Consider the following 16,983-nt stretch of genomic DNA (forward strand, 5'->3'; position numbering starts at 1 on the left):
CAGTGGGTTAACTGCCTGTTCAGGGGCAGAACGACAGATTTGTACCTTGTCAGCTCGGGGGTTTGAACTCGCAACCTTCCGGTTACTAGTCCAACGCTCTAACCACTAGGCTACGCTGCCGCGTGAGGAGGTAGGTGAATAATTACAATATTGCAGATTAACACTGGAGTGATAAATGATCAGATGATCATGTGAGATATTGGTGTGCAAAAGAGCAGAAAAGTAAATAAATAAAAACTGTGGGGATGAGGTAGGTGAAAATGGGTGGGCTATTTACCAATAGATTATGTACAGCTGCAGCGATCGGTTAGCTGCTCAGATAGCTGATGTTTGAAGTTGGTGAGGGAGATAAAAGTCTCCAACTTCAGCGATTTTTGCAATTCGTTCCAGTCACAGGCAGCAGAGTACTGGAACGAAAGGCGGCTGAATGAGGTGTTGGCTTTAGGGATGATCAGTGAGATACACCTGCTGGAGCGCGTGCTATGGATGGGTGTTGCCATTGTGACCAGTGAACTGAGATAAGGCGGAGCTTTACCTAGCATGGCCTTGTAGATGACCTGGAGCCAATGGGTCTGGCGACGAATATGTAGCGAGGGCCAGCCAACTAGAGCATACAAGTTGCAGTGGTGGGTAGTATAAGGTGCTTTAGTGACAAAACGGATGGCACTGTGATAAACTGCATCCAGTTTGCTGAGTAGAGTGTTGGAAGCAATTTTGTAGATGACATCGCCGAAGTCGAGGATCGGTAGGATAGTCAGTTTTACTAGGGTAAGCTTGGCAGCGTGAGTGAAGGAGGCTTTGTTGCGGAATAGAAAGCCGACTCTTGATTTGATTTTCGATTGGAGATGTTTGATATGGGTCTGGCAGGAGAGTTTGCAGTCTAGCCAGACACCTAGGTACTTATAGGTGTCCACATATTCAAGGTCGGAACCATCCAGTGTGGTGATGCTAGTCGGGCATGCGGGTGCAGGCAGCGATCGGTTGAAAAGCATGCATTTGGTTTACTAGCGTTTAAGAGCAGTTGGAGGCCACGGAAGGAGTGTTGTATGGCATTGAAGCTCGTTTGGAGGTTAGATAGCACAGTGTCCAATGTCCAATGACTAAACTACAGTATCCATAATACCCCAAAACAAATCAGCTGTTGGGGTCATCCGACAATTTGTTTTTGTTGTCAAACGAGCCAAATGCAACCGGTGTGAATTTTACTGTGAAACGCTTACTTATGAGCCCTTTCGCAACGATGCAGAGTAAAAAACATAGGGGCACTATGTTGAGGGTCAGTGTGGCAGATGTGTTGTTACCTAACCTCACCACCTGAGGGCTGGCCCATCAGAGTCCAGGATCCAGTTGCAGAGGGAGGTGTTCAGTCCCAGGGTCCAGAGCTGGGTGATTAGCTTGGAGGGACTATGGCATTGAACGCTGACCTGTAGTCAATGAACAGCATTCTCACATAGGTATTCCTCTTGTCCAGGTGGGAGAGAGCAGTGTGGAGTGCAATAGAGATTGTGTCATCTGTGGATCTGTTGGGGCGGCATGGGAATTGGAGTGGGTCCAGGGTGTCTGGGATGATGGTGTTGATATGTGCCGTGACCAGGCTTTCAAAGAATTTCATGGTTACAGATGTGAGTGCTACAGGGCGATGGTCATTTAGGCAGGTTACCTTTGGGTTCTTAGAAACAGTTGGTCTGTTTGAAACATGTTGGGATTACAGACTGGGACAAGGAGATGTTGAAAATTAAGACGCTTGCCAGCTGGTCTACGCATGCTCTGAGAACACGCTCTAGTATGCAAGTGTTAACCTGTTACTCACGTTGGACACGGAGAGCGAGATCACAGTCATACGGGACAGCAGGGGTTCTCATGCCTGGTTCAGTGTTGTTTGCCTCGAAGCGAGAATAGAAGGCAATCAGCTCATCTGGGAGGTTTGCGTCACTGGACAACTCACAGCTGGGTTTCCCTTTGTAATCTGTAATAGCCTGCAAATCCTGCCACATCCAACAAGAGTCTGAGTCAGTGTGGTAGGATTCTATCTCAAATCAATCACATCAAATGTTATTTGTCACATACACATGTTTAGCAGATGTTATTGCGGGTGTAGCGAAATGCTTGTGTTTCTAGCTCCGACAGTGCAGTAATATCTAACAATTCACAACAATACACACAATACACACAACCTAAAAGTAAAATAATTGAATTAAGGAATATATAAATATTAGGATGAGCAATGTCGGAGAGGCATAGACTAAATACAGTGGAATAGAATACAGTATATACATATGAGATGAATAAAGCAAAAATATGTCAACATTATTAAAGTGACGAGTGTTCCATTATAAAAGTGGCCAGTGATTTCAAGCCCTGCGGTTGCAGGTGGTGCAGTTGCCATACCAAACGATGATACAGCCTGACAGGATGCTCTCAATTGTGCATCTGTAAAAGTTTGTGAGGGTTTTTGGTGCCAAGCCACATTTTTTTCAGCCTCCTGGGGTTGAAGAGGTGTTGTTGTGCCTTCTTCACCTCACTGTCTGTGTAGGTGGAACATTTCAGATTTCCAGTGATGTGTAAGCCAAGGATCTTCAAGCTTAATTATCCACACAGTACACAAATAAGATACATGATAAAATAACCAAATAATGGGAAAATCGAGTTTAATAATTTGCAAACAACAAAATCTTGAATGTTAGAAATACCATGTACAGGGCATTAATCAGCAGTAGATACAGTAGTCTATACATTTTGGCAATTGTCAAACAACATTAGTGCCAGATGTTTAACTTACATCTAGTGGAGTCATGTGCAATGACAATTCTCTAAAGTTATGTCTTTCCCCAACAAAGAGAAATGTATAATATATTATGAATTACCCTGAATTCTAATATTTCATTCTATGTGAATTATAACCTATATTACAAGGAAAATGAGGGTTTCAGATTCAAACTACATCATTACCTTGCTATACAAATTAAGGCATTCACATGAACAAAAGTGAATATCAAAAACATTGAGACAATATTTCAATAGTAGAGGGGAGATGCAAGACCATGAACACCTCTATAAGATACTTCACAGTAGTTACAAGCAAGGTATTGGAGTTTTGCCACACATTACTGCATATATTGTTTAGTTTGAGTTTGTTGGGAATGTGACAACTAGGATTGTGGTACAAGCCTAAAGACAAAGTATCACAAAAGCAATTTGGAATCATATGAAGAGTTGTTTGTTCATGCTGACATTTAGTATTACGTTAGCAATTAGTAAACATTAACACGTCATTGTGCCACTTAGCCTGTAAAATGCTAGATTAGATTCATACTATTAGACAGGAGAAAATGTTTTGCTCAGCAGTCCTGAAAACGTGACTTTCTCCTGTGTCTCTTGGTCAGTGAGATCCCTGTCCTTCAAACCATATGGCTCATTCACACAACTCACTGTGGTCTAAAGACCATCAACAAGCTTCAGATAACAGGAGTGAAAAACCTCATCCTCAAGAGTGTAGCTGTATTTGTGTAGTTGAGTGGAGATTTGGGTGTAGGCAAGGCCACACACTCTCATAACCCATTCTCTATCGCTAAAGAAAGCCTTACAGTCCTTCAGGTTTGAGTGTCACTGCTCAAGGTAAACACAAGGGGGCAGCATTTGTTCTGATAGACTGATCTCGTTGTCATTAGGAGGCAGTCTGTCCGATCATGGTATTGTTCGCAGGCTGATCTCATAAGCCAGGTGTCCATTGAGGGACAGATCTAATGGCCAGAGTAGTAGTTTGTAGGCACGAAGGGCATCTTGGTGACCACTGCCTTCACTGCCTTCTTCCTCACTTCCACCTGAATGGGAGTTCCATTCTTGGCGTACGCCACATCCACGTAACCCATGGCAATGTTCTGCTTCAGGCAGGGGGAGGGGCAACCACTGGTGACCTCACCTGAAAAAATAATAATAACTGATAAAAAGAAAGCTGCATCTAATCTCAACAGCAATCCACACAAAGCTAAATTTTAGGCCTAAATTTGTAGGCCTAATAACAATGACAAACAATAACAGAAAATCATCAGGCCTAGTATCCTGATCCTAAGTAGGCATAATCAAACTCTTACGTATGATTATTCAGATCTTATAATAGCTAGTAGAGATCCTCTAACTGACCTATGACCTTTCCCTCTGGGCTGAGAATAGGGGTGTGCTGTCTGACAGGGGGTCCCGTGGACACCAAGCCCACACGCTTCCTCGTCGTCTTTGCCTTTATCTGGGGGACAATTATCTCAGCACCGGGGAAATCCTTCGCCTGACGCCGCCGCTTTCCTGCAAGTCCATCAAACAACCCAATTAAGACAGACAGACAGACAGACAGACAGACAGACAGACAGACAGACAGACTCCCTTATAGTGTCTATAATAATGAGGAGTCACCTATGGTCCACACCAGTGTTGCCTCCACAGGGGTGGTGGTCTCATCGATGTCGTTACCATAGAGACAGAGGCCTGCCTCCAGTCTCAGACTGTCTCGTGCCCCCAGTCCTGCCAGCTTGACCTCACTGTTGGCCAACAGGCGCTCCGTCAGGGCCACCACACCAGATTTAGGCACTGAGATCTGAACAGGAGGATGAGGAGGAAATTACTAACACAATTTTGCAACACAACGAAAAAAACACATTATTTTTTACAAATGCCAATTGCTTTCAGACAAAGGATTCTTAAAAGAAATGCACAGAAAAAATATCCATCTCTACTGAAGTACAAAGAAAAAGAGAGTGAGAGGCCCACCTCCACTCCGTCTTCTCCAGTGTAGCCACAGCGGGTCACCCTGCAGCCCTGGATCCCAAACACAGTGGCCAGAGTGCTGGTCATGAAGGTCAACTTGCTGAGGTCATCTGTCAATCCCGGCTGGAGCACCTTGGCCATGGAGGGACCTGAGGAGGACATTACAGGGTCATATTCTTTAGTACACATAGTAGCAAAATGATTTGCAACGGAAAATCGAAAATATCTTATGGGACAAGTTCAGGTAGTTCCTCCCTGTTTCCGTTGGCCAAATCAACATTTATTTGTCACATGCGCCGAATACTTACAAGCCCTTAACCAACAATGCTGTTGAAGAAATAGAGTTAAGAAAATATTTATTAAATAAACTAAAGGGGAAAAAAACTCAAATAAAATAATCAAATAGTAACAAGAAAATTACATAACAATAAGGCTTTATACAGGAGTTACCGGTAACGAGTGAATGTGCGGAGGTACAGTTTAGTCAAGGTCATTTGTAAAGTGACGAGAGGTTGACCGATTAATCGGCATGGCCAATTAATTAGGGCCAATTTCAAGTTTTAATAACATATGGTAATCGGTATTTTCGGACGCCGATTGTGGCTGATTACATTGCATTCCACTAGGAAACTGGGTGGCAGTCTGACCAACTGTTACGCAAGTGCAGCAAGGAGCCAAAATAAATTGCTGACTAGCATTAAACTTATCTTATAAAAAACAATCCATCTTCACATAATCACTAGTTAACTACACATAGTTGATGATATTACTAGGTTAACTAGCTTGTCCTGCGTTGCATATAATCAAAGCAGTGCTTGTTAATTTACCATCGAATCACAGCCTACATCGCCAAACGGGGGATGATTTAACAAAAGCGCATTTGCGAAAAAAGCACAATCGTTGCACGAATGTACCTAACCATGAACACCAATGCCTTTCTTAAAATCAATACACAGAAGTATACATTTTTTAAACCAGCATATTTCGTTAAAGGAAATTCATGTTAGCAGGCAATATTAACTAGGGAAATTGTGTCACTTCTCTTGCGTTCATTGCACGCAGAGTCAGGGTATATGCAACAGTTTGGGCCACTTATAATTAAGTCTATGATTTGATATTTGATTGAGCAGTCTGACTGAGCAGTGGTAGACAGCAGCAGGCTGGTATTTCTGTGTGATATTATGTTATAATTAAGTCTATGATTTGATATTTGATAGAGCAGTCTGACTGAGCAGTGGTAGGCAGCAGCAGGCTGGTATTTCTGTGTGTTATATTATAATTAAGTCTATGATTTGATATTTGATAGAGCAGTCTGACTGAGCAGTGGTAGGCAGCAGCAGGCTGGTATTTCTGTGTGTTATATTATAATTAAGTCTATGATTTGATATTTGATAGAGCAGTCTGACTGAGCAGTGGTAGGCAGCAGCAGGCCCGTAAGCGTTCATTCAAACTTTACTGCATTTGCCAGCAGCTCTTAGCACTGCTTGAGTCACAGCGCTGTTTATGACTTCAAGCCTATCAACTCCTGAGATTAGGCTGACAATACTAAAGTGCCTATTAGAACATCCAATAGTCAAAGGTATCTGAAATACAAATGGTATAGAGAGAAATAGTCAACGTGTCATAATTCTTCTAATAACTACAACCTAAAACTTCTTAACTGGGAATATTGAAGAACTGGGAATATTGAACCACCAGCTTTCATATGTTCTGAGCAAGGAACTTAAACGTTAGGTTTTTTACATGGCACATATTGCACTTTTACTTTCTTCTCCAACACTGTGTTCTTGCATTATTTAAACCAAATTGAGCATGTTTCATTATTTATTTGAGACTAAATTGATTTTATTTATGTATTATATTAAGTTAAAATAAAAGTGTTCATTGTTCATTCAGTATTGTTGTAATAGTCATTACAAATATAAATATATATATATATATAAAAATCAGCCGATGAATCTGTATCGGCTTTTTTTTGGTCCTCCAATAATCGGTGTCGGCGTTGAAAAATCATAATCGGTCGACCTCTAAAAGTGACCATGCATAGATAATAAACAGCGAGTTGCAGCAGTGAAAAAAACAAAAAGGCGGGGGTACTTTCATCAAGGCAAACGGTGGCTACTTATATATAAAATATATTTTCATTCGTTTAACACTTTTGGTTACGACACGATTCCATGAGTTATTTCATAGTTTTTATGTCTTCACTATTATTCTACAATGTAGGAAATAGTAACAACAAAGAAACCCTTGACTGAGTAGGTGTGTCCAAGCTTTTGACTGGTACTGTAGGTCGAGTAGAACTGACGTTGCCAAAAGAGAACTTACCTTGAACGGCAATCAAACATTCCTCCAGAAACTCCAGCTCCACATGGTGACCTTCTGCTTTGAACTTGGCTAGTCTAGCCTACATGAACACAGAAAGGATCAGATATATGAAACACAAACAGACATGACACTTCATCAAAGCGTTACAAATCCATCCAAAACTTTGAGTGATGGTCGTCAAACACATGAGGTCTGTGGACTACTGACCTTCATGTTGGCGGAGTCCTTGTCTGCACAGCCAGCATTGGACACCACGTAGAGGTAGCCTTGGTCTGTCTTGGTGACGATAAGATCATCATTTATTCCTCCCTTGTCATTGGTGAAGAGGGTGAGCGTGCCCTGGAGATAAGTGTGAGAAGAGTGTGTCGGTGTGTGGGAGAAATAAGTGTACGTGCGTGTCTTCTTGCTTGCAGGCATTTGTCTCACCTGGTTGTCCTTCAGCTCTGCTATGTCTCCAACGATCATAGACTCTATAAACTTGACTCTGTCTCTTCCGTGGACTTTGCTCTGTTTGAGACACAACAATGGATGGTATAGCCCATAGAATGAGCACACAATATCGACCCATGCAAATTTGCTAAATGAAATGCCTCTCACCTGTAGCATGTGGCTGACGTCAAAGATGGAGCAGTGCTGGCGGGTGTGCATGTGGGAGTGGATGTGGCTGTCTCTGTACTGGACAGGCATGCTCCAGCCAGCAAACTCCACCATCTTACCCCCCTGGTCCCGATGGAAGTCAAACAGAGCGGTCTTCCTCATACAGGCCTGGCTCAGGAGGAAAACACTCGGTCATTATTGTTGTAACATATTCTGCTGTACCGCCATTACTGTAATGGTATCAGTAATGTAAAAGTCATAGCCTGGTCGCCAGTCTGTTTCTGCCCTCCTGCCAACTTCTTATGGTATTGTCATGACAATGACAATGGAGTAGACAAAAGCACAAACAGAGTCATGGAAGTTCATGTAATTCATGTAACTGATTCATACAACAACCGCAGTGTACAGTATAAGTCTGGTGCGCAATATTAATAAAATTCACCCAAGTTATTATGCAGACTTCTTCTACTATAACCATTGTCACTTTTAACCGTTAACCCAGCCACTGCTTGCTCTTATCAGTCAGCCATGCACTTTGGGGGCCGATGTTGGCCTGCTTACGGGTCCAGTATTTTGTTAAACAAGTCCAAAGTCATCTCTCTCTCTCTCTGTGTAGTCTAAACGAACACTGCTAACTAATCTTTACTGCTTAATGGGTACGATGTGTTCAGGGTGCCTCCCTGTTCTTATTCATCTACTGTAAGAGTGAACAATAGGCACACATACAGTGCCTTCGGAAAGTATTCAGACCCCTTGACTTATTCCACATTTTGTTACGTTACAGCTAGGGTTGCACATTTTGTTACGTTACAGCTAGGGTTGCACATTTTGTTACGTTACAGCTAGGGTTGCACATTTTGTTACGTTACAGCTAGGGTTGCACATTTTGGGGAATATTTGGAGGTGGAAACTTTCATTGGGAATTAAGGTAAATATATGCAAATTAATATTAATACCATTTAAATGTATATGTTTTTGCATTGGATATATTTACCATATTATATAGAGACAGAAACATAAACCTTTTACCTTATCATAAGTAGACATCATTTCAAATGATAAAATCCTTTCAATATAATTTTTTTAAAACAATTTAGTTACGAATTTAACTTTAATTAAACGAGTTGACTCTTCACATAGGATGATGTCACTGAACAACAAAAGAAAGTGAATACTGAATGATCCATCGCATCTCCCAAAAACATTTTCAACATACATCTTTAAAATGATAATCAACGCTATAGTTTCTAGACTGTCTTCCTCTCCGGCTTCCATGTCTTCTCCCTGGACCTCCTCAATGTCCACCTCTTGAACATCAGACTCTGAGGCCTCATCTTCACTGTCACTTTCCAACCTTGTTGAGGAAGGCTCGTTGTCAGGCTCAAAAAGCCTCACATTAGCCTAGATGGCCCCTAATTTTTCAACCCTTGTATTGGTCTGTTGCGTGCTTTGGTGTGTGTGTTCCCAAACAAGGAACAGTTGCGCTCTGAGATGGCTGATGTTGGTGGGATTTGATGGATGATGGAGGCAACAGGGGAAAGAGCCTCAGATCCACAGTCCCTTCCACCAGGTGACTGAACATCAGACAGGATTGCATTGTCTCCCTCAATCCGTGCAATGGATTTTCAGGCTGCTTACCACTCTCTCTCTCAAAATACATCATCCAGGAGGATCCTCTTGATGGGGCTGTCCATATCGGCAGACTGTGATATGGCCATTTCTTGGGGAGACTCCTTCCCCTCCAGGAGATTGTCAAACATGATAACACCACCCCAACGGGTGTTGCTGGGCAGCTTCAATGTGGTGCTCTTATTCTTCTCACTTTGCATGGTGAGGTAGATTGCTGCTATAACTTGATGACCCTTCACATAACTAACCATTTTCTTGGCTCTCTTGTAGAGTGTATCCATTGTTTTCAGTGCCATGATGTCCTTGAGGAGCAGATTCAATGCATGAGCAGCACAGCCAATGGGTGTGATGTGAGGGTAGGACTCCTCCACTTTAGACCAAGCAGCCTTCATGTTCGCAGCATTGTCTGTCACCGGTGCAAATACATTCTGTGGTCCAAGGTCATTGATGACTGCCTTCAGCTCATGTGCAATGCAGAGACCGGTGTGTCTGTTGTCCCTTGTGTCTGTGCTCTTGTAGAATACTGGTTGAGGGGTGGAGATGATGTAGTTAATTATTCCTTGCCCACAAACATTCACCAACCTATCAGAGATGACAGAAATACAGTCTGCTTTCTCTATGATTTGCTTGACCTTCACTTGAACTCTACATCCGGCAAATGAGTAGATAAAGCATGTCTGGTTTTAGGGGTGTATGCTGGGCGAAGAACATTCAGAAATCTCTTCCAATACACATTGCCTGTGAGTATGAGGTGAACCAGTTGCATACACAGCTTGTGCAAGACATTCATCAGCATTTCACCGACTACGTTCCTCTGCTGAGTCAAAAAAACTTCTGATTCCAGGAGGACCATGAGCTGTTGCTGTTGATAAGGTGTCTGATTCCAGGAGGACCATGAGCTGTTGCTGTAGATAAGGTGTCTGATTCCAGGAGGACCATGAGCTGTTGCTGTAGATAAGGTGTCTGATTCCAGGAGGACCATGAGCTGTTCCTGTAGATAAGGTGTCTGATTCCAGGAGGACCATGAGCTGTTGCTGTCGATAAGGTGTCTGATTCCTGGAGGACCATGAGCTGTTGCTGTCGATAAGGTGTCTGATTCCTGGAGGACCATGAGCTGTTGCTGTCGATAAGGTGTCTGATTCCTGGAGGACCATGAGCTGTTGCTGTCGATAAGGTGTCTGATTCCTGGAGGACCATGAGCTGTTCCTGTAGATAAGGTGTCTGATTCCAGGAGGACCATGAGCTGTTCCTGTAGATAAGGTGTCTGATTCCAGGAGGACCATGAGCTGTTCCTGTAGATAAGGTGTCTGATTCCTGGAGGACCATGAGCTGTTGCTGTCGATAAGGTGTCTGATTCCAGGAGGACCATGAGCTGTTGCTGTAGATAAGGTGTCTGATTCCAGGAGGACCATGAGCTGTTCCTGTAGATAAGGTGTCTGATTCCAGGAGGTCTGCTGTTCCTGTAGATAAGGTGTCTGATTCCAGGAGGACCATGAGCTGATAGATAAGGTGTCTGATTCCAGGAGGACCATGAGCTGTTCCTGTAGATAAGGTGTCTGATTCCAGGAGGACCATCAGAGCTGTTCCTGAAGATAAGGTGTCTGATTCCAGGAGGACCATGAGCTGTTCCTGTAGATAAGGTGTCTGATTCCAGGAGGACCATGAGCTGTTCCTGTAGATAAGGTGTCTGATTCCAGGAGGACCATGAGCTGTTCCTGTAGATACAGGTGTCTGATTCCAGGAGGACCATGAGCTGTTCCTGTAGATAAGGTGTCTGATTCCAGGAGGACCATGAGCTGTTGCTGTAGATAAGGTGTCTGATTCCAGGAGGACCATGAGCTGTTCCTGTAGATAAGGTGTCTGATTCCAGGAGGACCATGAGCTGTTCCTGTAGATAAGGTGTCTGATTCCAGGAGGACCATGAGCTGTTCATGTAGATAAGGTGTCTGATTCCAGGAGGACCATGAGCTGTTGCTGTAGATAAGGTGTCTGATTCCAGGAGGACCATGAGCTGTTCCTGTAGATAAGGTGTCTGATTCCAGGAGGACCATGAGCTGTTGCTGTAGATAAGGTGTCTGATTCCAGGAGGAGCATGAGCTGTTGCTGTAGATAAGGTGTCTGATTCCTGGAGGACCATGAGCTGTTGCTGTAGATAAGGTGTCTGATTCCAGGAGGACCATGAGCTGTTCCTGTAGATAAGGTGTCTGATTCCAGGAGGACCATGAGCTGTTCCTGTAGATAAGGTGTCTGATTCCAGGAGGACCATGAGCTGTTCCTGTAGATAAGGTGTCTGATTCCAGGAGGACCATGAGCTGTTCCTGTAGATAAGGTGTCTGATTCCAGGAGGACCATGAGCTGTTCCTGTAGATAAGGTGTCTGATTCCAGGAGGACCATGAGCTGTTCCTGTAGATAAGGTGTCTGATTCCAGGAGGACCATGAGCTGTTGCTGTAGATAAGGTGTCTGATTCCAGGAGGACCATGAGCTGTTCCTGTAGATAAGGTGTCTGATTCCAGGAGGACCATGAGCTGTTCCTGTAGATAAGGTGTCTGATTCCAGGAGGACCATGAGCTGTTCCTGTAGATAAGGTGTCTGATTCCAGGAGGACCATGAGCTGTTGCTGTAGATAAGGTGTCTGATTCCAGGAGGACCATGAGCTGTTGCTGTAGATAAGGTGTCTGATTCCAGGAGGACCATGAGCTGTTGCTGTAGATAAGGTGTCTGATTCCAGGAGGACCATGAGCTGTTGCTGTAGATAAGGTGTCTGATTCCAGGAGGACCATGAGCTGTTGCTGTCGATAAGGTGTCTGATTCCAGGAGGACCATGAGCTGTTGCTGTAGATAAGGTGTCTGATTCCAGGAGGACCATGAGCTGTTGCTGTAGATAAGGTGTCTGATTCATCATTTTCACCTCGAATAGATGTAGAGGGACATTTGTCAGAGGTAGCTTGTTGTGAACGCTGAGGGAACTTTATGCACTTGGCCAGATGATTCTGCATCTTTGTTGCATTATTCACATATGATTTGGCACAGTATTCGCAAATGTACACAGCTTTTCCTTCTACATTAGCTGCAGTGAAATTTCTCCACACATCAGATAGTGCCCGTGGCATTTTCCTGTAAAGATTAGAAAAAAAGAGAGAAAAAAATAAAATTCCATGTACAGATAAATAGTTAAGCAGTTAGATTAAACAATTCCTTTGTAAGATATATATTTTTAAATGAAACATGTATGGCAACAGGTGAATTAACACTCCTCCGTTAGCAGGCTCAAGCAAGCTAAAACCAGACATGGTAGCAAAAACTAACCAGCAGAAATGGTTAAGTTAGAAATGATTTAAACACACTTGGCTGTAGGCTACAATTTACTAGTTAACAAAAAATCATGTGTCATATAAAATATATTCACCCCACCCAGTACTGTATTCAAAACTTACCAGAAAGCATATAAAATGGATTAAAATTCAAATAAATCTCTGCAATCTGCACACAATAATGACAAACCAAAAACAGGATTAATACCTTATTTATATAAGTATTCAGCCCCATTGCTATGAGACTCGAAATTGAGCTCAAGTGCTTCATGATTTCATTGATCATCCTTGAAATGTTTCTACAACTTGATTCAAGTCCAACTATGGTAAATTATATTGATTGGACATGAGTTGGAAAGGGCACACACCTGTCTATATAAGGTCCCACAGTTGACAGTGCATGTCAGAACAAAAACCAAGCCATGAGGTGGAAGGAATTGTCCGTAGAGTGCCGAGACAGGATTGAGTCGAGGCACAGATCTGGGGAAGGTACTAAAAAATGTCTGCAGCATTGAAGGTCAGCAAGAACACAGTGGCCTCCATCATTCTTAAATGGAAGAAGTTTGGAACCACCAAGACTCTTCCTAGAGCTGGCCGCCCGGCCAAACTGAGCAATCAGGGGATAAGGGCCTTCGTCGTGGTTCGTCGTGGAGGTGAACAGTGCAAAGTTCAGAGAGATCCTTGATGAAAACCTGCTCCAGAGTGCTCAGGACCTCAGACTAGGGCGAAGGACAACAACCCTAAGCACACAGACAAGACAATGCAGGAGTGGCTGTGGGACAAGTCTCTGAATGTCCTTGAGTGGGCCAACCAGAGCCCAGACTTAAACCCGATCTAATATCTCTGGAGAGACTTGAAAATAACTGTGCAGCAACACTCCCCCCATCCAACCTGACAGAGTTTGGGTGGATCTGCAGAGAAGAATGGGAGAAACTCCCCAAATACAGGTCTCCCAAATACAGGTGTGTCAACCTGTATTGGCACGACAATGATTTAATCAATTTTAGAACAAGGCTGTAACCTACCAAAATGTAGAAAAGGTCATGGGATATGAATACTTCCTGAAGGCACTGTACATTCTTTCCTACGGTAAATGGCAGCGCGAGGCGTCAACAAGATCTTAATAAGATACTTTATCCCACTCAGAACTGATTAGCATCAACCCGAACTCTTTCAACTGGATAGTAACAGTCCAAGGTCCATTCCTGTAAAGAACCCTGACCTGCAGTGGGCCAAGACACTACACTACATTCATCATTTGACAGTAAATCAGGAAGTCTTCAACAGCCTAAACTATTAAATGAAATCTCACTAGAACTGATTAGAGTATGACTGGAAGATAGTGTATATTCAATAAACTAGTTCTAGAGATGGGGATCTGAGGCAGACCTATCTATACCCTGACAAGCCACTATTATACTTTTAATAAAACCATAATCTGCAGCAGCCAGTCAAGCGAAGTGATCTGTGCGGGCTCGGGGGCATTCAGCGGGGACAGATGTAGATTTGATTTGCATGACCAAGCGTGCCACAAATAAGAGGGGGAAAAAACATGGAGCAAACGGGGCAAGCGCAATATGATCTCCGTTCTGTCATATTGCAATAGCTTATGCAACGAAATTATTATTTTTTTAAATCAAGGTTTGACGACTAAATACATCTAAAACATATGAAAAGATAAACAAATTACGTTCTGAAGGATGTGAAACTATTCATATTCGAAATTTCCCAGCACTAGGCCAACTGCATGGGTCGGTTTTAGTGAGCAGCAGAAATTTGTCCTCGAGGTTGATGGAACAGTACCTCTGAATTTGAAGCATGCCTCCTCGCTATTCCGAGTCCAACGCCACGTAGACACTCCCTCGGAACTCGAAAACCGAATCCGAACCCGCGGCCGCCAGATAGAATCCGAGCCCACATCGTATATTCCTTGCAGACGAGATCCAAAAGTTCACGTAACATAAACACCTCGCTGTCGTCAACAGTTTGGACTCCGCACTCAGAATTGTGCTTTCTCTGCAAAACAGCGACCCTAGCCAGAGCAATGTATTTTGGGAAATGTAGTTGATGAAATTAGACATTCTTCAAACATTTGGAGGAAAACTCACAACACAGGCAGGCCTGTTTGTTGCACATGTTCTGTGTCAATACTAAATGTTGCTGTCATATGAACAAATAAATATATTCTCAACTATTTGTTTCTACACTTTTCTTATTTTTTTTATTTCGGTCTTTCTTTAATTCTTTCTTTTTTCTTTCTTTCTATACATACATATTATGCATAGCCTATTGCAAGTGTTTATGATGTAATAACACAAGCAAAATGTTCACACCAATGCTCTGTAACATGTCTTATTGTCATTACCTATATTTGAAAATGTCCATAGGCCTACTGTCAGAGGACACTTTCAAAACACAACAATCTCTGTCATGGCACAGATAGTACACTGACATCTCGCTATGTGACAGTCTGACTGAGGGGAAATTCACAATGCTCAGCACCATAACATAACGTATCCTATACTCAAGAAGAAATGTCATTACCACTGACCCAGAAAATCCAAGGAATTTCTGGATCTGGGATGACAGTGGCTACATCTCAGAAAACCAATAACGATGTATTACACTGTACAGTTAACCAGTAACTGTTATCTTTACACTGTCATTATATCTTTTGTTGTAAATTAATAAAATATGAACACACTAAAAAGCAGTCTTTTTTATATTCAGGGACTTTTCACATTGCTCTGGGTCCTGTTGCTTACTATACCTCCTCTTCCTCTGTTGGATAATGGAATGATCCTGTGGCCCAGTAGCAGCTATTAATACCACCCTCGTCCCAGCTTCTATTTTAGGGTAGGGGCTGTTGGGGTAGGGGCAAGCAGCAGGGAGCAAGGCAGGGATTGGGGGCACAGAGACACAGACACACAACACTGGGTCTGGACTCACTTCCATGCGATAAGGCAATTATTCAACCTGGACTATATTCAGAAGGCTAATTAATACAGTTGTGGATGTATATTTTGTTTGATCCTATGACACTGGATAACCTTTTCCATCATTTGTTGTTGACACGTATTGGGAACGTATTGACAGCAACTTTCCTTTCTTGAGGAGACGCACACGGAGACGTACTGTACGTGAATTCTCCTCAGATACACATACTATACATGTATCTTTCTCCCCTATTTCATGTTAACAGAAGGTAAGAGCAGAGAGAGGGGAGAATTCAAGGTGGCTGATTTGGTGGAATGGCACTATCTGGACACTTGATTGATTGTGAGGAGAAAATTCATGGGAATTGTGTCCCTAAAGTTTTTGGGTGAAGCCCGGATACCTGAATAGAAAATGGGGTGGGAGTGTCTGGTTTGATGAATCATGCATGTGTTTTTGTGTGTTAGAGAGTAGGACTATATCATGTCTCCCTTCTATCATTGAAATAATAGTGCTTGCCTGTCAATGCCACCATAACAATATGCCAATATACAACTTAGTGTGCTTAAAGCATTCTTGTACATTATATCAACTAGGCTGCATGACTGAAACGGCTTCTCATTTTGGCTAGACTTGTGGAAACATTCCCAGTCAGACAAAGGGCCTGTTCTCAATCACCTTTCCCCTGGCCCTGGGTCCAAATTACAACTTCCTGATAACAGTTGTATTTTGATTATCAGTTATAATATTTAGAAACCTGGTGTCCTCTTCTCTCTCCCTCCTTCCCTCCAGGGATTATGGCAAAACAACCTCCATCCCCTACCACTCCAGTATTTTTTACCCGGATCAGTGATCGGGATCTGACTGAGATCGAGCTACATTCCGTGGAGTCCATCAACGACCTGCACCGCACCCACCCAGAGCACAACCACAAAGGTACCAGATGTTTCCAGGCTGTATTGTGTATAGTGATTGCATCCAAAACCACCATTGAAATGTGACTCTCATTACTCTCCAGTCACTAGAATCTCCACTGTCTCTATGGTCTCTATAGGCAGCAGACGACCTCCCCTTCCTCCTGCTCCCTCCACCAATGGGAACCTCCATCTCCGGGACAGACCAGTTGTCTATCAGACAGAGCATCCAATGAGAAGCCGATGGCAGAGCACGCTCCGAGACCTGATGATGCCCACCTCGTTTCGATACACCATGGGGTGTGCAGTGACATCACTGACGCTGTTGACGCTACTTCTTATCTTCTATTTCTTAGGTAACGATATTCACTTACTCTTTCTCAATCTTCATCTGAAATCCAACCAGGCCTCAACATTTTGCCCATCCCTTTCTGTGACTGTGTTTCTGCGTTACCGCTCCAGTGCAGCAGGGCAGCACTCTCCGGTCCCTAACGGAAGCAGTGAGGGAGAGAC

The 16,983-nt window shown here is 43.1% G+C and overlaps 1 protein-coding gene and 1 long non-coding RNA gene across 51 annotated transcripts; one reads left to right on the top strand and one right to left on the bottom strand.

Moving 5' to 3' along the window:
- Nucleotides 1-2,631: 2,631 nt before the first annotated feature.
- Nucleotides 2,632-14,656, bottom strand: LOC118371814 (aminomethyltransferase, mitochondrial). Its single transcript, XM_035757431.2, has 9 exons — nucleotides 14,426-14,656; nucleotides 7,681-7,848; nucleotides 7,510-7,590; nucleotides 7,291-7,422; nucleotides 7,084-7,162; nucleotides 4,759-4,904; nucleotides 4,405-4,585; nucleotides 4,141-4,296; nucleotides 2,632-3,919 (listed from the first exon to the last, which is right to left on the bottom strand). The coding sequence occupies exons 1-9, from the start codon at nucleotides 14,582-14,584 to the stop codon at nucleotides 3,741-3,743; spliced, it is 1,281 nt and encodes a 426-aa protein (XP_035613324.1). The 5' UTR covers nucleotides 14,585-14,656; the 3' UTR covers nucleotides 2,632-3,740.
- LOC127912508 (uncharacterized) lies at nucleotides 10,044-14,414 on the top strand. 50 transcript variants are annotated; one of them, XR_008082995.1, is made up of 8 exons: nucleotides 10,044-10,182; nucleotides 10,269-10,354; nucleotides 10,527-10,612; nucleotides 10,699-10,741; nucleotides 10,907-10,992; nucleotides 11,037-11,208; nucleotides 11,467-11,896; nucleotides 12,069-14,414. It is a non-coding gene; the product is annotated as an uncharacterized LOC127912508 (long non-coding RNA). The 50 variants fall into 50 exon arrangements; XR_008083002.1 differs by having other exon boundaries at nucleotides 10,570-10,612; XR_008082981.1 differs by having other exon boundaries at nucleotides 10,527-10,741.
- Nucleotides 14,657-16,983: the final 2,327 nt, after the last annotated feature.

The sequence above is a fragment of the Oncorhynchus keta genome, chromosome 27, assembly GCF_023373465.1.
Source record: "Oncorhynchus keta strain PuntledgeMale-10-30-2019 chromosome 27, Oket_V2, whole genome shotgun sequence".
Lineage (NCBI taxonomy): Eukaryota > Metazoa > Chordata > Actinopteri > Salmoniformes > Salmonidae > Oncorhynchus > Oncorhynchus keta.